General features: G+C 40.6%; 1 protein-coding gene across 1 annotated transcript; it reads left to right on the top strand.

Moving 5' to 3' along the window:
* The first annotated feature begins 803 nt into the window (after nucleotides 1-803).
* Nucleotides 804-22,401, top strand: nuak1b (NUAK family, SNF1-like kinase, 1b). The gene is made up of 7 exons (XM_066668396.1): nucleotides 804-2,075; nucleotides 9,100-9,220; nucleotides 13,378-13,529; nucleotides 14,963-15,028; nucleotides 15,473-15,592; nucleotides 17,366-17,498; nucleotides 17,662-22,401. The coding sequence occupies exons 1-7, from the start codon at nucleotides 1,845-1,847 to the stop codon at nucleotides 18,711-18,713; spliced, it is 1,875 nt and encodes a 624-aa protein (XP_066524493.1). The 5' UTR covers nucleotides 804-1,844; the 3' UTR covers nucleotides 18,714-22,401.
* The last annotated feature ends 823 nt before the right edge of the window (nucleotides 22,402-23,224 follow it).

Here is a 23,224-nt window from a genome sequence, read left to right as displayed (position 1 = left end):
TACAGTCGTGAACGCTGCCTTTAAGTTTGAATAAATGCATGACAGAAAATTAGGAATATGGATAAACAACTGGTTGCCAGGTAACGTGCGGATGTGCATATTCCGTTCCACACAGCAATCAGATTTCAGTTTGACTAACCAGAGATGCAACGGATGAAACTGAAATATGGGAAGTAAATTAGCCTCGATTAAGCTGGAACTTGGTGGAAACTACATACATTACATACAGAGCACAAGTGGCCTAGAGGTTTGAGAAGCATTGATCCAGCAAAAAAAAAAAAAAAAAAAAAAAAAAGAAAAGAAAAAAAGTGCCACTAAAGTGCCCTTAAGCAAAGGGCCCAATTCCAACCTCTCCTTGTGTGTATCAAGGTGGCTGCCCGCAACTCTAGGTGTGTGCAATCACTATAGCTTGTGTAAGTGTTAAATAGAAAGCTAATTTTATTGTGCTGCCATGCAATGGTGATTTATGCATACTGCGTTTCACAACAGCGGTTTTCATGGGCTCTGGTAACAGTCAAAGAACCCTTTTTGTGCGAAATAGAACCGTTTCCATTTTCCATCAAGCTGAAAAAATGTGTTATCTGAGTCTTAGCTTTTAGTGTAGCCTACTTCATTAAATGGTGTCTTGGTTTTCTCTGCCTATTTTCTTGTGAGAAAGGAAAGCCCCCCAAAAAATAAATAAATAACAATAATATTAAAAAACACCCATCACACTGCAAAAGAGCTCCGCCTCCTTCTCGAGACTTTCTCCCCTCTTTTTATACGCGGCTCCTCTGCAGAGCTGAACAGAACACAGAAACAGAAAGATAGAGAGAGCGAGAGAGCGAGAGAGAAAGAGAGAGAGAGAAAGAGAGAGAGAGAACGACTCGCTGTGAGTGTATGTAAGTGAGTGTGTGTGTGTGTGTATGTGTGTACAGGGAGAGGAGAGGAGAGAGTAGAAATGAGTGCAGTGTGGAGGTGCTGGTGGTCGCTCCCCTCTCGTCGCCCGCTCTCGTGGTCGTGGCCCGCGCGCCGCTGTGGCGGAGCTCCGCTCTCTCAGGCCGCTCCGCAGCGGCGGAGACCATGAGGCTCGCGCCTCTCCGCGTGCTCCTCGGGGAGCGATGACGGCACGGCCCTTTCTCTCGCTCGTGTTTTTATCGTCCATGGCTTCGGGATTTCGGTGAATTTTTTCGGATTTGTTTTTATTTTGCTTTTGTTTTATAGCGGTCGGTCGGTTGTGCGTTGTATGACAAAGATGGTGTGATTCAGCGAAGAGAAGAGAGACGTGTAAAGAGGAGAGATACTCTATTATTGCCTTTTTTTGTTTACTTTCAGCGTGTTTCTCGGGCGTTGCTAATGTGTCCGTGGCAGACCGCAGGTAAAGCGAGCAGGAATGAGATACAGATAGCGGCGGCCACGGAGGCGTCTCTAGCGCGCAGCATCGGCTACCGACCTGAGCTCGTATACTCCACAACGCTCATTAGCTCCGCGATTAACATGTCTCGCAACGTCTGTACAGTTCACACGCGCAAAAACCACGCATCTTCTTTAAGCATTAGCCCTCGGCGCTCGTGTTTCGCCTCTTTAGCCAATAGTGAGTAGTATTTTCGTTAGATAGCCTACCGTAGCCGGCTATAGGTAGATTAACCGACAGCAGAGGACTAACATGAGGGAAGCGAGGGGTCGGTGACAATCATATAAAGCCTATATATGTTAACATAAGCAAACGTTTCGTGGTAATTTATTTATTTATTGATATATATTATATGGTATAGTAATTAGGCCTATTCGTGTTATATCCTATTATCGATACTGGGGCGCTAGGTAAGGTGAGGTAGCCGGTTGTTAGTGTCGGTCCTCCGGTGATGGATGTGGTGGCTCCGCGGCCGCGGCGCTCTCAGGTCTCCGCGGCCCGGAGGAGCGAGGACCAGCCGCCCTCCCCCTCACCTCCGACCGCGGAGGGCAGACCCAGCTCCGCCGTGAAGAAACACCACCACAAACACAACCTCAAGCACCGCTACGAGCTGCTGGAGACCCTGGGCAGAGGCACGTACGGGAAAGTCAAGAAGGCCATCGAGAGACACTCCGGCAGAGAGGTGAGAGACTTGTACTACTTTTACAGGACACCAGCTGGAGTTCCCTCGCCTCCTGAACACGTCTGACTAAGTATTGAGGGCTTTGATGCTTGTGAAGGTTGCATTGCAATGAAGGGTGCTTATGAAAGCCCATGCTACAGCACATTTCAAGCATATTACATATAGGAACTGTAACGTGTAGGTAGGCTATTCATCACCAGACAAAGAGATATACAGGAGAATAAATAGAGAGTGTGAGTAGAGTGCAATAAATAAATAAACTACAAATACAGCCTAAAGTGTAAGCATGTAAAAATTAAAATAGTAAAACCTGATAAAACCCAAAGATGCCATTTTGAATTTGTTCTTTTGTTCTTCTCTGGAATGTAAGAAGTTGGAAAAGGACCAGCTAATACCGTTTTCCTCTTTTTTATATAAATGAGTCAGTCAGTGAAAGTCGTAAGGACGCGCGCACAGTGAGCTTTAACAGCAGCGGTTGCTGGAGGAGTCTAATGTGTTGTGCTTGGCTCCAGCGCCTGTTTTTTTTTTTTTTTTCTCCCACTTGGGATTTCTCTCGTGCACGGCGCGCGGCAGGACTCTTGTCAGGGTGCGCGAGGACGCACACGCTCTGCGTCTCCAAGGTTACAGCGATCCATGTTCTCTTAGTATCACATGTAACCATGGAGACGTCGCGCGCATCAGCCTTGGCGGAGTGAAAGCGCGCACACATAAAAGCGCGCGCATGTGTTTTAAATCCAGGGATGCTGATACAACTGATGCCTCTAATGGTCTCAATGAAACGCGTCATTGAAAAGGCCAATGACTCGCTGTCACGGAGTGTTCAGAGGTTACTGCAACATGCCAAGACTATGACAACCCTATAAAGAAGGTCTATAAGTCAGATGATATATGTACCACATGGTCAAAGCCTTGCCTCACCTCCCTATATCTACAAATAGCCCCCTTCACACATGGCCTTTGCGGTCGCGGGTGTTTTGGGTATGTGGGTCAAGCACGATGTGCCTAGTGCAGTATGTTCCCATGATGTGGTCATCTGCAAACACTGCAGCTGAGTAGCCATTTGACCAGTAACAAGATCCGCATAGGTTATTGGTTATTTTACTGACCTACATTGTATCAGTTCCCTGGATTCTGTGATCCTCATTGAGACTCGGAATAGAGAGGGAACATTTGCATGTGCTACAGGACAAGACTTTGGAAGAGCTGTCTACTTGGCTGTACTCTGTGATATTTCCATATATGAGGGGGTCTGGTCTGCGGTCTTTCTGGCGTTGGTGGAAACGTGTGTATGGATGTGTGTTACACAAAGCAAACTGGGCAAGTTTATTTATAGAGCACCATTCATGCACAATGGCAATTCCAATTACTTAACAAAGACAGTAAAGGGAAATATAGAAACAGCTGAAAAACATAAAGAAAGTCTCAGTGTCTCTGCAAATGCCTGTTTATTCATAGCTGCATTTTACCACCATGTGGCAATACAGCAATCCTCCAGACTCAAGAAGAAAGACAAATCAACCCACAAATGCACACCCACTGTGATTGAGATTGTATATAATAAGTGTCCTTTTTTTTCTAAAGCCAGTTATATGTTCACAAACTCACAAATATAGACCATTAATAACAAAGAAGCTACTTTTCACTTTGCTGCATAATATCTAGAGTATGTCTGCTCTAACATGGATCTGATTACATCAAATCAGATTTGGCTGGAATTTCCCAGCTGTAATGCTTTTATGTTATTGCTGCCAGTGCTATAGCTAATGTGGCAAACAGGGCAACTTCTCATTTATTCACTGCCTGCCAGAATGACTTGGTCATTAAAACATGACTTTATTGCCAGTGCCTTTGTGGCTGGGGAACAATTTTGAAGTGGTGCTCTGTTGCACACATCATTGCTTCCCCAGACAGACAACTCATACTTGTTATTGTTACATACAATATTAGTTTATAAGGTTTTATATAAATCAGGACACAAATTCCAAATTTGGGTTACAGTTTTCTTGGTTTGGTTGCTGTAGTGGAGCTAGTGTTTAATATATGTCTACGAATGCAGTAGATAAAGGGAAAACAGAAAGCACAAGATAAATGTGGCCATAAAACTGAAAAAAAATGACATCATACTTCTAGGTGGAGTGTCAGAATTATGCGCCAAACTGCACGCAGACCAGAGCAGCTCTTTCCCAATTTCTCATTTTAAACACACACCCAAACTCATACGCACACACATTATAGTCATACAGTCCATACATACAGTCTATACACATCCCTTTCCATGGACCTTATTTTATATTAATGAAAGTCTAGTCTTTCCCTGTGGGAGGATGGTGGTTAAGAAACCATGAAAGACAAGTTTCCATGGCAACACGAATCACTGATGTGGTATGTTCTGACACTAAAGCAATGCAATATCCACTGGGAGCCTTTTAAACCCGTATGGTTGGGTAAGTGGTGTAGTCCTCCTTACTTTTCAATTACAACACGACCAGTGTTGTCTGGCACGGAGCAGTGTTTGTTTATACGCCACCAGCTCAGACAAACACACACACACACACACTTTGAGCACACAGGCAGGGGTATGTTCTTGGGCTGTTGGCCAGAACCAACTTTGTGTTCATTTCTCCACCAGCTGGTGAATGGGAGTATGACTGTTGGATAACAAAACTAAAAATAAATGAACGCTCTGGAGAAAGATGTATACAAACACGTCCTTCTCTCCATGGCCTTCTGTGTGTCCTGTTGACAGGAGTTTTTGAGTTAAGGAAGTGTGTGGGCTGTGGCCATTAGTTACATCTGTATTGCACATACACAGAGTTATGTTTATCTTTTGATTACCTTCAGTTTTGGTTGACCAGTGAATTAGAATTAGTTTGTTGTGTCAGACTGTTTTCTGATGAAACAACACACAACTCAGAATGTTGTGTGGACTCTGGGTGTGTGCAGATGTGTGTGCCAGTTTGTACACCGTTGTTCAGACCAGGCGTTATTTGTTATAACCAGTGCTTACTCACAGTCATACATTCTTGCATTATCTCAGAGACAGAGGCTTCCTTAGAGAGCTTTGGCATAACAGAACGAATAGCCTTGCTAGACACAGCCACAAGACAATACAATGGCAGTGGCTCTACCCTGATTACAGAAAGCAAACTGGTTCAATCCTTCAAGTAACGGCTGGGAGATGTGTGCAGGAATTTGCTCTGACTGGCACCATTGGCCCATAACCCCTAACCTACAGGCATTCCGCAAAAACTCTTATGCAATGTCTCCACTCTACATTTTAACATTACTCTCTTTCACTCTCTCTTAATGGAAAGAACAGAAACAAGTCAAGGAGGTTCTGGAAGGGATATGTGAATATGACAGTGTGGGGTTTGCATATTATCCTGGTTGGAGAAAAATAATCTCGAAATACCAGCTGTTAACAATGCTTAAAATGTTCATATAAAACAAACCAACAACAATTTAAAATTTATAGTCAAATTTTGTTACAATAAAGCAGCAGTCCTTAAGGTTTTTTCTTTCTGCTTGAGCACAGTAGTATTCCTGAATGGGGAGAGAACAACATATTATAGTAAATGCTGGTGTGACCATCCCAGCTGAGTGTAATATATGATAATGTTGTATAATCAGGGTGGTCAGGTAGATTTTTGCATGCGTTTTTCCAGCCATGTTACATATCTGTACGTACTTATGTACATACACACAGCATACTTTGGACACATTTTGCTGTTGCCAGGGCATGCACCGCATTATTAAAGGTGCTGATTTCAAATGCAAACATGTACATATCAAAGCCCTCTTCATCTGTTCCTCACTTGTTGTCAGACAAACAAAACACAGAATATTGCAGAAGAGTACTTGTAAACCAAAAAAGACCAAGGCAGAGTTAATATTGGCTTGGCTTTTGAAAGTTGGTAAGCAATGAAAGATGATGCTGAGTTGGCTTGTTTCTTGCTGAACAGGTAATTATTTTTATTTATTTGTATATATATTTTTAACTGGACACTGTGGTGTACTGATATGCACACAATGACTGATGGTGTGTAAGAGACAGAAAGGAAATTATTGTGGTGACAACATGATTGAAGGCAGATAGTGACACATGAAAAGCCATATTAAACAGGAAATTAAAATGCCATGGAAACAGTGGGCCTGCAGGACAGATCCTGTATTGATATTAGTGTTGAAATAGAACCAGTGTCCTCTAATTTATCATCATAACAATGCCAATATGAAACACTGGGCTTTAAGTAGACAGTAAACATTATCTTGTAACAATTTTCAGGTTTATCCACTAAGTGATGTCAGACAGAGTTAGATGCTGTTAAAGTAGAGAATTAAATTACATGCAAAAGCATTAATAAACACAAACAGGCTTTGTTATTTTGTCTAGATAGTTCAGAGTTCTTATATGTGCTGTAATAGAAGCACAACACTGTTTTGCTAATAGATCTGTTTATTAGAGCAGCAGGTAGTTAATAAATATTCAGTTTTCATGTCTCACTTATTAGTTAGCAGAGCTTGGAGGCAAGAGGACCACAGCCTGTTACGTTCCACTGTGCAGCTATATCAAATCTAGATTTTTTTTTTATCCCAAGAAGGCAGAAATCAAGAATACAGCTCTGAAAAAAAATTTAATCTGATTATTTTGAAGAGGAAGTGGTACACTGAGAACACCATCTACACTGGGCCTCTCTCAGGATCTTTCACATTCCTACACTTATTTTAAGGCTGGCAGGAGGCACATACCTGAGCCATAGATAAACTTCATGAGGTAATGGAAAACAGTTAACTGTGGCTTACCAATAAAGACACTAAGATTTTGCAGGATTTCAACGGAGCGTGCTGAGAATGGGCCTCATTTATGTATTTATTTATACTTTTTTGTTCCACGTAATCAAGTTTTGAGCCATTCCGGTCAGGTTTCCTTATAGGGATGTGCTGGATAATTTACCTTCTGCTCTGTGTAGCATGTGGTTTTTGTTTCTCTGAGGAAAGCGGTACTCTTGTGCTCTGGGCTCCTCCTTTGGCAAAGACTACAGTTGTCTGTCTTTTCATCCTATCATTAGAGTAGAAGGAATGATTCACCAACAGACTTGCAGTAAAGACCAATAGGCAGGAGTTATACTGTGTCATTAAGTTCCATACTTTTAGACGTAAATGCAGTAAAACAAAGCACTCTGAGCTCTGGGAGGTTTTAAGTTACTATGATAAATCTATTAGTTATGATCTGGTGAGTTTGTAGAGATTAAAAAAAGAGATTCAACTTATTAAATATTTGTTTAAACAATGCATAATACATTTTTAAATGTGTTGGTATGGTTTCAAAACAACAGGTTTACAAATACTTTGTGTCTTATTCATGGACATCATGTCACAAGTTGGGATATTTTGGTAAGCAACATCTCTTTCAGAGAACAGTCAGTTTCCAATGACGAAACAGAACACTCTTAGTAAGAAGCTCATACAGGATATCCTTTCTCCATGCAAATGTTTTTAATTCCACTTCACACTGTTCCGTCAGCTCTAAAAATGGTTATGAAGCACATGGGTGGGAGTGCGAGATAGGCAGGAAATCCCTGCCAGAGCGTCCTTTTCCTGTATAATGACATCAGCTATCAGTCAGCATGAGCTCTTCTCCCTCCACCTTTCTGAACATAATCTTTTTCTTTAAAAAATAATGGAAAAATATCTATATCATAATCTGTGATCCTAGAATTCTTATGTCCTAGTTCAATCCAGATCACCACAACAAATGGTTTCCCTACAAATGTCTGGCTGATATATAGTAAGAGCAGTGCATGCTGTTCTAGTATCAGCTTTCCTTTGCACAGACAGATATTAATCAGGATATGAAAAGTGAAACAGAACCCAGTTCTCATACTCAGAGTATTTTGATGTGTCTGACTTCATCATTACTTGCATTCCCCAACCTGTCCTTGACAGTGTGCAGCAGAAGTAGTTCAAAAACATGAGGCTTTCCACTCTTGATTACCCCAGAGTCTCTGCTGTAGGTGCACCTCCATTATGTAATTAAAAAGGGCTTTTCTAACATAAGAAACCACTGTAATGAATTCTGATATTGTATTTGTTAAACAAATATGTGGCACTGGTCAGAGGTTAGGGTGGTCAAAACAAATGAGATCATTTTTAAAAATAAATGATAAAAAACTACAGCCTCCTATGCTTACAGGCGTCTTGTAAGGACTTTGTTACCATGCCTCAATAACATGCCTTGGAAGTCCAATATAAACATTATACCCTTATGTTAACATTAGATCATCTAGAAAATTTCTTCTTAACCATATGGAAGTATGAACATGCAGAAATAGGGAAGCTATATGCTGGAACATGTGGAAGCTGTTCTCTACAATGCAATCTGATCCATCTATTTTGAGTCATACATCTCAGAGAAAACCATTCACCACTTCTAGTTATTTTCAAGAGTAGAGAAAAGAAATAGAGAGAGCCTCCACTACTGTAGCCCATACCATGAGCTGTGCCAAAGAGAACACCTTCATTTACTTTCAGGAGACTTGGAAATGACACACTGAAAGACTGAAATGGCAGTGTTTGATCTCTAGACCTTCTTTTATGTGTGCTCTCTAGATCAGGCCTCTATTTCTGACAAAGTTAGACATGTTGCCAACACATTTAAGTACAAACAATCTGCTATAAAGTAATTCTCAGAAATAAAAAAAAAATAAAAAAAATAACATTGAGTGAAATATAAATGAGAGAAAATACAGTATATGGTCATTGTTAGTTAATACAGTTTTCTTATCGTCTACCATCAAAAAAAATGTAACAAGAGCAATTGTTTGAGCTTCTAAAATTGTTTTCTAGACAAAAAAAGTGTTTTGGACTTTCACCATATAATTGACGTTCATTTCACAGAAAAAGTATAAGGCAACCAAAACACAAATGCTTAAAGTTAAAACATTGTAGGTTATGAAGTGACTGACCCTTTTGACTTGATAAATGAATCATGCTCTAAATCTCTTCCTGTAATTCATCCTTGCAGGTTGCTATAAAGTCCATCAGGAAGGAAAAGATCAAGGATGAGCAGGATATGGTTCACATCCGTCGAGAGATTGAGATTATGTCTTCGCTCCGACACCCCCACATTATCTCCATATATGAAGGTTTGTCCATCTTCAGATCCATTTTTCTGTTCTTCCACTTACCCATCCATTTACATATCCATCCATTAAAGCATCAAAATGTTTTAAACCATTGTGTTAGATTTCCAATATATTTTACTATCTAAGTTGGTTTGTAAATTGTTATTATTTTATTTGTCATTTTTAATGATTGTATTGTATGACTCTCTGCCAGTTTGTATACACCCTGTGTTGTATTGGGCATGATAGAAATCTGAAGTGAATATGTAACTGTAAGATCTCACTCATAGCTCCTTCTGCATGTTATTAATCTTCTGTCTGTCTGTGTGTTCTTTGGGAAATACATGTGTGGTGTAGGGTGTGTGTGTGTGTGTGTCTGGAGGCAAAATTGTGTGTCTTTGTGTGCACTGAAGTGGGGTGTCTGTGGGCAACTTTCCACACATCTAAGGGGTCTCTTCTTTTCCCCCTCCATTTTCTTGATCTTGAAGCCAGACATCTGCTGGTGGTTTCAGTCTGAGCAGCTGGGAAGCAGACTCGGCTCTTGGAGGGAGAGGGGTTTTCTGCCTCACACTTAAATTCACTTAAGCGTCTGGGACTTGGCAATGAATTAAACATTATTTCCAATGAATAAGTAATGACCTCCCATTCACAAATAATGAATTACTGATACAGTTCTGTACAGTTAATACACAAGTACTTCAGCCAGAAAGTTCAGCAGGGGTACAATTAAAAATAAACAAAGGAGTGACTCTGAATAATAGCCAGTGTGTTTCTACCCTCAAGACAGTGGTTTCTAATCCTGGACCTGAGGGTACCATGCCCGGCATGCTTTAAAGATTCCTTTTCATAACACATCCACATTAATGTTAGAAAGGGCTATTGGAGATGTTATTTTAAAGTAGTGAAATCACCAAAATGTGCTAGACAAGGATGTTCCAAAACCAATATTTTGAACCACTGCATAGGAGCATGATCTGTGGCCTTCAAGAGGCAATTACAGTCTTCAGGAAGCCACTGTAACAAATACATGCAAATTCAGCCATATTTGCAAGGGTTTGCATTTCTGTCCTATTACTGTATTTATTGCACTTTAAATACACTACTGTGTTTATCTCCTGAGTGTGCTTAGCTCCTATACAATGCATATAATTTCATGAAATCATTTCAATATGAATTTACTATTATTTGGAGAACATAAAACTTTGTACATTCCAAGGAAAGAAAAATAAAGAGGAAAGATTGTGAAAATTGTGATAAAAGCCATTGCAAAATTTAACAAATATTAGTCAGCATCAGTCACAAAGAAAAGCTGTAAAATCTTGATGGGACAGCAGGATATTTTTACGTCTGTTATTCCATTTGTAGTATGGGTGTTACTCTGCCACGCCAGGCCTGGCCCACACCACATTTGCTGACTTTACCATTATCTGCAGATTCTACACAGAGGCTGTGTTTATTAAGTGGTGTACATCTGAAGCAAAACTACATTTGCCTGTGTGCAGTGTCATAATTCACCCAATATTTTGGTTGGCCTGGCTCAGGGTGTCTGTAACGATGATTAGGCGAAAACACCCCTCCAACCGAGCCTCTGGAGACAGGCTGTGGTTGCAGTGCCTCATCTGCTATCACTATGGCAACAGATACTTTTGTGAAAGCTGTGTGGTTTCTGGTGTACCTTGTTAAATTGTGTTTACTGTTGTGGGTTGGCCTCTTACCAAAATAGATTTGGAAATGTATAGACACAAAGACATATATCCGGCAACACCCATGTCAGCCATTAAGTGCATGTGTGAGGCAAAGCTGAACCAGATGCGAGTGTGAATGGGAATTTCCATTCTAATTGCATCCTAGCCTTACATACATACATAAGCTAGTCACTCAAGGCATTCATATGATGATCTCATTTACAATGCTACCATCCAAGAGCCAAACTCATTCTGCTTTATGGTTTCTCTTTATCTGAAAGATGTAGATAAAGTTTTATTTGTTCAAACACTTCCTCCACTTAGACCAGCCCAGTGACTGGCTTCAGTGGTTTTAGTGCACACTCCTGTAGTGCTAATTATAGCCCTACTGCCCAGACTAAAGCTGTGTGTAAGTGTTATGGAGTCTGAAAGGAGTGAGTGGCACATGAACAATGCATGGTAATTGCCACACTGTAAGTAGAGTGGCTGAACAAAGGGACAGAGTGATGGGCGAATAGAGCCCAGTGGCCTGCTGCTAGCCTAGGTTATGTAATCTGGCTAATTATCCCCCTGTGCAGTTTAGAGAAGCAGGGATATGGGGTTAAAAGTCATTGGTAATGAACACTCACATACTGAATGAGACAGCTGCAATGTCTCGCCGTGTCATGCCAGGTCATGGACTGGGAACACCTCCAGAGAAAAAAAACATCCCATTGGAACAACAGAAGATGATTTTAGCAAAGGTCAGAGTCAATCAGAATCAAAATGGGACTTCTGAAGGGATTTTGGAACTACCCTTGGGCATGCCTTTGTGTCCCTCTAGGTTAGTGTGTGAGAAAGAATGGAAAGAAGAGGAGCCTGATGGTTACACAATGATGGTTTCATTAAACCTTCCCTCCAGCAAAATATTCTTATCTTCACACTTCATTGGTGCCCTACAGTTATAGCAGCTCACTCATGCCTCATGTAAATGAACATAAGGCACCTTTATACCACAATAAAACAGTAATAGCCTTATAAAAAAACTAGTAAACAATGTGCCCCTCAGGTTTATGGTTTAGGTTAATTTGTTACACAGACATGAATACTTTATATTTAATATGTTCACTATTGTTAATAGCAATGTTTGTGGTTAGCTGAACCTTTTTTGATAATTGCCCATGATAAACAAATATATAAATGTCAGGTACATACTTACATACTTTAAATAATGAAAAATATACCAGGGGCATCCAAAATCAACAACTGAATAATTTGCAATTGTAACTAGCACTTTGGCCTTGAAATGTCTCCACATCAACATGCAAACAGTTTCTTATAGCAGTGCAGTGGAACTTAACAGCGCCCTGCTATATTCCACAACATGGTGTGAAGTGTAAGATTTACTGCTATGGGAACAGTGGCACTATGTTCTCTTTCCTTCCTTGCCTTCTTTTTTGCTGGTCTCTCATTTTCCTGTATTTGCACATTACTCAGAAGACCCAGTTCTCTGCTTTTCTGCTGAGTAATGAAAGCGACAGTTTGGCAAAAAAATATATTCCAAATTTTCCCTTTAACCCAAATGTGGCCATATGCCAAGCAATAATTTGTGTCATATATTTATTTTGTTCAAAGCTGAAAAATAGTTGAAGCTTATATATATATATGAACGTTGCCTCAGTTTTTTGAAAAGTTTTTTTTTTTTTAGGGAATTGTACCCGTCTGTCCTGTTGTTCACTATGGAAATTAGTCATGCTTTTTGTGTGACTAGTAGGCTTGTAAAAATCAGTAGTCATGCAACCCCTAGTGGTAAGGGGAAATTTATGTCAGTTACATTATCGTTGACCTCTTGTATTAAAGGCAACAAGCAGGCATGTGAGCTGGAGTGGGCAGAGGTGCAAGCTTCAGCAAAGTGTCATACTTCTCTCCCTGGACGGGTGACAAGCGCAGCCTGTTGAGGCACACCGCTGGGTGGGGTGCTTTTTAAAAGGACATTTGGGGATTTTTTTTGGCTTTGACAGAAAGAACCGCATTCTGCTGCAGAAATCGCAGCGTTTCACTGTAATTTGCTGTGTTTGTTGTCGTTACACCACAAGCTTGTCTATGGCCTTTCCTGAGTCTCATACTCATTAGTGGTTTATGCCTTGACCCTGTGAACTCTGAAAGCTGCCCAGTCAAAAATATTTACTTTCTCTTTTAGTTTTTATATGTCTGTTTGATGTTAAATGGCTATTCTTTTTCTTTCTTGTTCAAACCTCAGTAAAACTTGGGAGCTTGGAAGATTTTTATTTTTGCCTGGAGCACTTATTTTGAAAATTGCTGTCTCTGCGGCTTTGTTTCTCTTCATCTGAACATTTGTCAGATGTTTTGCACCATATACTTACTACATGACATGCTGTGTGAACACGTCCAAAGGAATAGAGTGCGGGAAGTTCAGAGGTTTATGGGCTTTTTTTTTAGCCAAATACTGTTCGCTGACAATTTTCAGTGATTTCTGTCTGTTTTCTATTGCAGTGTTTGAGAATAAGGACAAGATTGTGATTGTGATGGAGTATGCCAGTAAAGGGGAGCTGTATGACTACATCAGTGAGCGTCGGCGTCTAACCGAGAGGGAGACACGACACTTCTTCAGACAGATTGTCTCTGCTGTGCACTACTGCCACAAGGTACCACACAATTTCTTTCTCTGTCATAGATTTCTCCATTGCTCCTTCCTGTATCATCCCTTGGCTCTCCATCCACCTTTGCTTACCTCTTATGTATACTGAGTGCTTCTTTCACAGCAACATAGGCAGTTATATAAAAAAGGCTGCAGTACACACAGAGCATACGTCACCTTTGCGAGTGTGTTGTCTTTGGCCTACTTGAGTTCAGTAGGAATCTCAGAATAACAGGCTGATGAGATGCAGCTTTGCATCCTGAGTAGTGCATTTAGCCACTCAGCTTAGCTTTCAGCAAAGTAATATGCATTTCTGTCATAGAGCATGTCCTCATTTGGTGGGCTGCCTGAAGCAAGAGAAAAATGAGCAGGCCACACATACTGCAAACATTCCGCCTGTAAGCTGCCTCTGGGATCCTTCCACTTTTGTCTCTCTGTCCAGTCTTTCATTATTGTTTTCCTCCATGGATCAGATCTTTCCCTGGTTTCCACTGTATGCATAAAGTAAGACCTCCAGCAGTGGCTCCATCCTCCCACTGCGTTCAGTTTGAACCAGGTCCCACACAGATGTAGCACTGGGTGGGCTGCCCTATTAACATCTTCTCTACAGATGAGTGTGGAGTGATGTAACTTCTCTGGCTTGACAAGCTCAGTACTGACCTTCTGTGACTAGAGTGGGAGTTGCTATAACGCTTTGTGTATCAGCACTGGCACATTTGTGTTTGTGGGTTGGGTTGGGATGACACAGGATCTACCACACTTAGTTGTTGTCTCTCAGCCTATCTGCTGAGAAGCATGTTGCACACGTGTTCTCCTGTTCATGTCATCCAAGTTGGAAGTGCACTGTGCATAGCCACATCGCTAATGAACTCAACTGCGACGGAACTCGCGATTCTAATCTCAAACGGCTGTGCTTCTGGCCCTGCTTCCCACATGTTAATTGCTGCTTTAAAAGAAACGCTAATGACACAGCTGGGTTTTAATCCAGAGCCGGTGTGAGAACACAACTCGCTCAAGTCTGTAATTTCAGACTTGTGTTTATGGCACAGATGTTAGTTGGTTGATCTCAATATGTTGCCTATGACCTCAGTAGATATAATGGTGTGGTGTTGTCCAAGGATGTTGTCGTATTTACTTAGCTACATGCTTTAGCTGTTAGGACATCGAATAATCCTTCATTATCTTTGCCTTTGGCTCTTATGCAGTACTTCTCCTAACTGGGTAGTGGTAGGTTAAGGGTTCAGAAACTTGGCTATGAACCAAAAGGTCATCGTTTAATCCCTGATTTTAACATCTGCTACTGCCATTGTGCTCTGGAGCAAGGCAATAAAGACCCAAGCAGGAATGCACATATAGATTACAAATTCAAACCACTTCTACAGCAAAAACATGATCAAATAATGAAAAAATTAAAATTTAATTCATATTTTTCCTTCCCAGAATGGAGTGGTGCATAGGGACTTGAAACTGGAAAATGTGCTACTAGATGAGAACTGTAATATAAAGGTGAGACACTGATCAATTTATTAAATTATTTGTTTTTAGTTAAATGTGACAGTTCACGTTGATATTCTTGTAAAATATATATGAACATCTGTCTTATATATCTATCTACATTTACATTTACATTTATGCATTTGGCAGATGCTTTTATACAAAGTGACTTACAAAAGAGGATCTAACATTCAAACTACAGCACAATTTATACAAAATACCTTACATTAAGTGCAATATGCCAGGAAGTATTAAGTGCATTAAAGAAAGACATTCAGTGCAAGAGATACTCTCGGAAGAGCTGGGTTTTCAAGGATTTCTTGAATGCGGAGAGGGTTTCTGTTGCTCTGATAGTGCTTGGAAGCTCGTTCCACCAGCGTGGTACCAGAGATGAGAATAGCCTCATATCTTGTGTGTATATATATATATATATATCTTGTATTTCTGTCCGAGCAGATTGCTGATTTTGGGCTATCCAACCTATACCATAAGGACAAGCTCTTGCAGACATTCTGTGGCAGCCCACTGTATGCATCCCCAGAGATTGTCAACGGAAGACCTTATCGTGGCCCTGAGGTAGAACATATATATTTACATTACATTTATATTTATTCATTTGATGATGACACTTTTATAAAGAGCAAAATGAAGCAAATAAAACGATGCACTGCTCATCCACCATATTGTAGACAAATAATGATGGCATAATGATTTTTGAGTTACTTAGTGAATTATTAAAGACCATATTATGAAAATATAATTTCCCACATTTGGCCCCCTTGGCCCCCACATTTGGCATTCCATAGTGTAAGCCTAATGTTACTGATATAGTAAATCACTGGAGAGAGCATCACTAATCTCCAGACTCTTCCTCACTGGGTGTGTGTGTGATGAGGCAGATAGAGAGAGTTACTGAAGCATTAGGCTGCCTTTTGATCGGATTATCCAGCACCAGAGTGTACCCACAAACAGACCCACACTCTCCCACTGTGAGCCTTTCACTTTTCTAGTTACATTTCAGAAAGTTCCATAGCTCCCCAGTTCTGATCTAGGATCAGCTATATCCTCTCCCTTAACTTCTGGGGCTATGCAATGTATCTCAAACAACCAGTCTTAGCCTTGAGAGTTCCCCCTTACATCTGATCTGATGCTAAACGCTATAATCATTTGTGAGGCCTTTGAAGTTTTTTGTGATTTTTGCTGCCTGGATACGCCTGCATGAAAGCATTCAAATGAGTTCCACACGCAAGGGAGTTAAAAGAGAGTTTTGAAGAGGTTTTCCCTTTGTCTGTATTTCTGCTTTTTATTTTATGTGGTATGGAGAGAAAGTGAGTCCAGTCAAATACTTTCTGCCTTGTTTACAAAGTCATCGTTGGGCGTTCCAAAATGCCAGAATGTGGCAGCTGAGTGTTCTATAACAAGTGCAGTTCATATTTATAGACTCAAAAGCAGAGGCTTTCAATTTGCTTTAATTTGCTGCAATTTTCCTACGGGTACCAAAAATGCAGCTACTCAGAGATTGTAATCAAAATTATAGTACTCTTATGGGAAAAGCCACAAATTACAGCCAGCAAAAGGGAATAAATAGCACACACAATGAGTGTGTCACCTTGTCATGATCAGAATCTCTCTCTCCCTTTTTTTGACCAATGAGAGGAAGGCCTTGAGCAAAACAATTTGTGAGGAAGTCTAATCACTCAAGACTTGCTATCTGATTTCCTGTGACCCGACACCCATACAGGGACTGGCAAATTATTTAGAGACAGTTTATTTAGTGAGTAAACCTTTTATATTAGAGTGAAAAATGTGCAGGTGTCCTTTGAAGTTTTTAAAACCTGCCATCAATATTGGAACTGCTTTCTCTAGCCTTTTTTACTTACTAATTATTATTCGTCATACCTCCTGTAGGCCTTATGTAAGTTGTTTTGTGTGCTGAGAGGGAGCTTGCATAACAGGAGGTCTGAAAAAGCATGAGGAAAGGGCTGAAAGCATTAATACTCATTATCAGAGTATAACTACATTTGGCTGCTTAGCCTGGTTGTCACAGCAAAAAAAAAAGTTGTTGTAGTCAAGAGTGTTGTAGTACATCAACCACAATACTTAAAATAATAAAGCTTGGATGCAGCATTTGTAATGATGTAATTCAAAATCCTGATTGTATCTATGGAAACAGCTTAAATAAAAAGACCTGGTCATGCCTGCTTGGCCAGAGCAGCCTTTCTTCTCATGTGGTATCTTATCTTTGGAATGTCTCTCTCAAGCAGGGTAGAATTTGGATTTTGTCCTGCAATCTGTTATAAGGCTTATTGTTCAGAATCAGCAGATGCCAGTGTTATCTGTTCCCCGCAGGTGGACAGCTGGGCACTGGGAGTGCTGCTGTATACTCTGGTCTATGGTACAATGCCATTTGATGGAGGAGACCATAAGAACCTCATCCGCCAAATCAGCAGTGGAGAATACAGAGAACCCACTCAGTCGTCAGGTACAGGGCAAGATGTGATTATGCTTTTATGGATTTTCCATTTAGTATTTAAAAAGTCATATTTATGATTTCGAGGTTGCATTTGTCTGAGAGCCTTGTATGCTTTTTAATGCAATTAATTTGACAATTATTTTAATGGGTTTCTAACCGCATGCTTCTACAGATGCACGTGGTCTGATTCGCTGGATGTTGATGGTGAACCCTGATAGACGGGCTACGGTGGAGGACATTGCGAATCACTGGTGGGTGAACTGGGGCTGGAAGAACAGTGTATGTGACTGTGAGACCCAATATGACACAGGGTCTCCAATGCTGGCTCGCCTCATTGACTGGCAGAGTCGGACAGAGCCACGAGCAGCCAAAGGTGCCTGGCCTGAACCACTCCTACTGGTCCGTCAGAGGCTGAAGAAATCCAAGAAAGAGAATGATGGAGAACTGCCCCTTTGCAATGGTGATGACAACATGGGCCTTAAGAGACCAAAAGGGATCCTGAAGACAAGGCCTTCTGAAGAACAGCACTCGCCCAGCCAGGAGGACATCGAGCTGGTGGCCACAATGAAAGAAGCAGAGAAGGAGTCAGGGACTACGGCGGGTCAAGAAGAAGAGGAGCCTACACTGACTGGAGGCTCTCTAGCCAAGATGTTGCCCATCCTCCCTAAGAAGGGTATTCTCAAGAACAATCAGCAAAGGGAGTCAGGGTACTATTCTTCTCCAGAGCGTAGTGAGTCCTCTGACCTGCTAGGTGGCAGTATAACTCCTCTTGTTGCCAGCTCACCACCAAAACGTGCCGTAGGTAGGAAGGGCATTCTGAAGCGCAATGGTAAATACTCAACCTACAGTGCCATGCCATCTATGAGTGTCGTTGGAGAGCCACCGTCTGGCGATTCAGGTTTATCACGAAGTCAGAGCCGCCCATCCAGCATTGTAGGTGAAGACAGTAGCATCCTTACCAACAGCTCCTTCAGTGGAGTGGACTGGCCTCCCATCGCCCAGCGGCCCAGTATCAGAAGCTGTGTGTCTGCAGAGAACCTACTCCAGCTGGCCAATTTTAAAGGGCTCCAGGCGGCTCCACCCCTGCACGGAGGAAAATTCGGCAGAGGCTCACAGGGTCAGAGCTCTCCTGGGGACAACAGCAGCTTCTCCCTGTTGGGAGACCTGGATGACATGACTCAGGTGTATCAACAAGCCCTGGACATCAGCAGCAACTTGTCATAGAGAGAGAGAGAGAGAGAGAGAGAGAGAGAGAGAGAGAGAGAAGACAGAGAAGACAGAGATGTGGCAAAGAGAGTCACGTGCAAATGGGTTTGTTCGTGTATCTCTGACGACCGGTGTGACGCTGGGATATTCTAATCAGGAGGCTGAATGTATTGAATATGATGTATTCACTACAAAACAAACAAAATCACACAAATGCCAGCTTAGTTAAGTAAGTCTCAAGTAGGTAAATTCATAGTTTCTCCTGCCGGCCATCAACCGTAACGAAGACCAGTGCTGAGTTCAAATGTTTACAAGCCAAAGGTGAGTTAGAATCACACATAGACACCACACAGTGGAAGGCTCTTACAACAAAAGACAGAGTCAAGCTGAGTTTACAAAAGCACCTTAAAACTCACATAGAGCACATGTTGTGATCTTTACTTCCTATAAAAAAGAAAACCAGGGTCTTGCTCAAAAAGAACTGTCAGTGTCATTTATTTATTAATAATATTTTGCGTAGAGTTAGCGATACAGAACTGGTGTGGTCTGGCTGTACTGGAAGAGTGGGAATCTCATTCTCTCCTTTAACTAGAATGGAATTGACATATATAATTATTATTCTAATAAATTAGTTATTAATCATTAGGACTGCATACGTGAGACACAAGGCTTCATATATATATATATATATATATATATGACAAACTCTTACAGGTATTATATCTAGACTCATATGAATGAGAATATGTAGGAAGTGCCTTTTTTCCAATTCATATGAAATTATGTATGTCATTTCCTTAAAATGGAGAGAGATGCCAAGTGGAGCCATCACCAGATGCGCTGTTTTTGTTTTGTATTGAATGTTGAGAGACCCAGGACCTCAGAGTGCAAAGCCTTTTTCTATAGGCACATTTACACCCTAATTCATCTTTGAGGTAAAATTTTACAGGTTAGTGGTTACATTTTAAAAATGTTTTAAAAAGGCAACTCGTGACTGATGACATAAATGATGACTATACAATGGCAGGTGCTGATCCCGCATGAAGATGAAAGGGCAGCTTATAAAGCTCCTAACCCTTTCTGACCTCTCTGAATCCTTCACATATTGACTTTGTTTTTCTGTCTTCTGTTGCCTTGCCTTAAGTTTTATCCTCAAAGGCTTTAAAAGGCCGGCTTGGGTCTTAGAAGTGTTCTTGTGCATTGTGTTTGTCTCCGGGTTTGTGCATGAGTGTTTTCTTGATTAAACCGAATAGCTTTTAAAGCCCTCTGGACATCTTCACCTTAGCCGGCATTTTTTAAACACAAGGTAGCACTTTCAGACACACTCTCAGTTCCCAGGAATGTAGTAACAGGCTAAAACAGGCAGTTTGGATATTTCCACTATTTTCATGGAGAGCCAAAGTCACTTTTTATCAAGTTCTGTTGTTATTATCTGTTGTTAACACATCTCTAACTACAGATTAACCATTAAAAAAGAACAAATGATCACAGTTTTCTGACACTAGTACTGTTATTTGTATTGCTGTTATCTTTGGAGTATTGGCCCCTAAGAGGAATAATTCATTCATTCATTGTCTGACTTATCCAGTTCAGGGTTGTGGTGGGTCCAGGGCCTACCCAGAATCACTTGGTGCAAGGCGGGATTAAGAGTTTTAATAAAAAAAATAAAACAATGTAAACATAAATGTTTTCATAACACTGATGATCCAGCAGATTCCAAAGGCTCTTAGCAGTGGCATGTTTATACTAGATCCTGGCCCAATTTGAATGTAGAGACTCTTTGCAGTAGTAATGAAATGAGTGGGGCATTAACAGTTTTTTTATTAATATTATTATAATTTTTTTTTTTAAACCTAGGACTGTATTAGAATAGTAATGATGCCTTTTTTCCATTGTTTTTACTGAGATTGCATAGAATTTGCTGTAGAAGGTATGTGAGTTGTAGGTGTGGATCGGATGTGTTATAATAGTGGTAGGTACATATGGTAGGTATGATACAATTCCAGTTAGTGGGTTTTGTGCATGATGTACTGGAAGTGGAGGTGGCAGCTTTTTATTGAGCTGTACATTAAGGAAGATGATTGTAAGTGTTAACATAGCATGGTGAGGTATGTAGAAACTAAGAAAGTAAGTGGAAAGTGTTTTTATAGGGATAGCTGTCTGAAAGTTCTTGTTAATATGCTTGGATTGTTTTACATGGAAGAGATTGTTCCTCAGTTCCTGTTTGTTCACCCCAGCAAAGCCCCATCATCATCTATAACAATTAATTACAGAAGGACAGCTGAAATACATAAAAGACCACAAAAAAAAAAAAATTCAAATTCAGTCTGCAAAACAACAAACTGACAAGACATCTGTGGAACATATGAAGGCAGTTTGTGCAAGAGAGGTCCTGGGTACTGCGAAAAATGGGACACCCTTTGTGTATCATATTGTATTGCATTTTTGTATTGCATTGTATTGTCAACTGGATTCACAGTGAAGAAATTATACTATGTTAGTATTTCATTTTATTATGCTTCAGTTTTTGATTCTCCAAAATAATGAATCTGTTTAGCATTTTATTTTATTGTATTTTATTTTATTTTATTTTATGGCAGAAATGTGGATGTGGTACTCACTGATCCAACTGGGGCAAAAAAATCTGAAATATAGTAAGAGCGCTTGTCCAAGGAAAGCTTGTCCCTGTTCATATACAGTAGTTCCAGTTCACCTGTATGTGAGAGGCAATCACTGATTTTGGATCAGCTTTAATATTCTGACACCTACAGACCCTCATCCTAGTGCTGACCTAATACACAGATAATTTCATAGTGGAAAAGTCAAGTGTTGAACAGCCAAATGAGAGTTGTACTCTCAGGAAGTAACAGAGTTCATTCATTTGATGCAATAAACCACCCCTCAGAAATATAGCAAGTCTAGTCCCACAAGTTCTGTACAGGATTATCGGTTTCCATTGCTGATGAACTCTGATAAACTATAAATCACACTTAAGTAACTGTGCAATCACGATGGGTTAGTACACAGTTAACTTGGTCACAGTGTGTTAGCAAAGAAAAGATGAATATGAAGTCACACATGAAACAGTGAATCAGTGTACTGCAAACATATTTTCTGCCAAACTGGAATTAACTGGTGCATATCTGTTAGTTAGCAGAAAGTCTACTTATAGGAAAACTTGACTGGATATTGTTATTGACAGTAAAAAGATAGTATTATAATTATGTTATTTAAGTATCATTTTTGATTATTTTTGTTACAATTCATTACTGTTGTCAGCTAATGCCACAGTAATCATTTTCTTTTTTGCCTAATTGATTAAAATTAACTGCCGAGGTGGTTTATGTTTCAGTGCCTTTGCTATCTTTTATGATCATGTTTCCTTTTTTTGATAATGACGGTTATACAAGTTGTGTTTTTATACTATATTTATTGGTGGTGAAGCCATTTTGCTTGATATAATGACACTCCGTGCCTCGTCTAAGACTGTGTGGAAGCGATTGATTTTAACTAGGAATCCTGTTGACACCGAAAGAGTGAGAGTGAGAGAGCATGGGCTGTAGTTATATCATTGTGTTATACAGGCTTTGGTTGACCTATTCGAGGGGCTGATACATTTGTTTAGAATGTAAAACTGAAAGAGTTAAGAGGTCTTTGTATGGCACAACTAAGCCGTTGTAAAACCAGCTCAATAAATGGATAGTTTCAAAGCAGCTTTTGCATCTGTGAGTTTTTTTTTTGCATACAAATTATCTGGCACTCATTCTGCCTTTATGTGAAAACAGCTAGTCACCGACGAATGGCTAACCAATGCAGCTCATGAAGTCAGAAGAACACAGAGATTTTAAAAATGTTGCAGGGAGGAGTTAGAAGAAAATCTTAATGGGTCATGCATCTTCACATTTCAGCAGAGACAGAATACAGCTGAGAAAAAAAACATGTCTTTCAAACTTTAACTTCTAAAGACAACTTATAAAGTCTACACAGACAGGTCTGATTTTCTCTTGGCTCTGTGGTGATCCCAACGTCATCAGTGAAAATGACAAACACAGAAAAATCAAGAACAGCTTTCAGTGTGAAGAAATCCTTTGGTAGAACATTCTCTAAAAGCCCTGTCTTCTGTGAGGCAGGAAAAGCTAGAGTGAGCAGTACTGTAAATTGCATGTTAGAAGAGAAGAGAAAAGGAAAAGAAAGGAGCGAGATCAGGCCACCATTGTAAGGAGGAGTCAGCAGTTGGAGGGGGATGGTGGCCTGGCCTGACTTTAATTTGATCCACATTTGCAGCGGCGGGTGGAGGAGTGGGCGGCTGGCTGGCTGTGGCTCTCTGGAGCCTGGTGCAGAGGAGCAGGAGAACACTTCTGGCTCGTGCAGCACAAGCAGCAGGACGCTAAGCCAGAGAGAGAGGGAGAGCAAGTCCAAGAGGCCTGGCTGCTCTCCTTGTGTTAGCAAACTTCATCCCTAAACGGCACGATGGCCTTCTAACTGGATTAAAAAACTGCATTCATGCTTGCTGATGTAAGGTCAATGTT

The sequence above is a fragment of the Hoplias malabaricus genome, chromosome 4 (genome assembly GCF_029633855.1).
Source record: "Hoplias malabaricus isolate fHopMal1 chromosome 4, fHopMal1.hap1, whole genome shotgun sequence".
NCBI classification, from domain to species: domain Eukaryota; kingdom Metazoa; phylum Chordata; class Actinopteri; order Characiformes; family Erythrinidae; genus Hoplias; species Hoplias malabaricus.
This window is presented reverse-complemented; position numbering and strand designations above follow the sequence as displayed.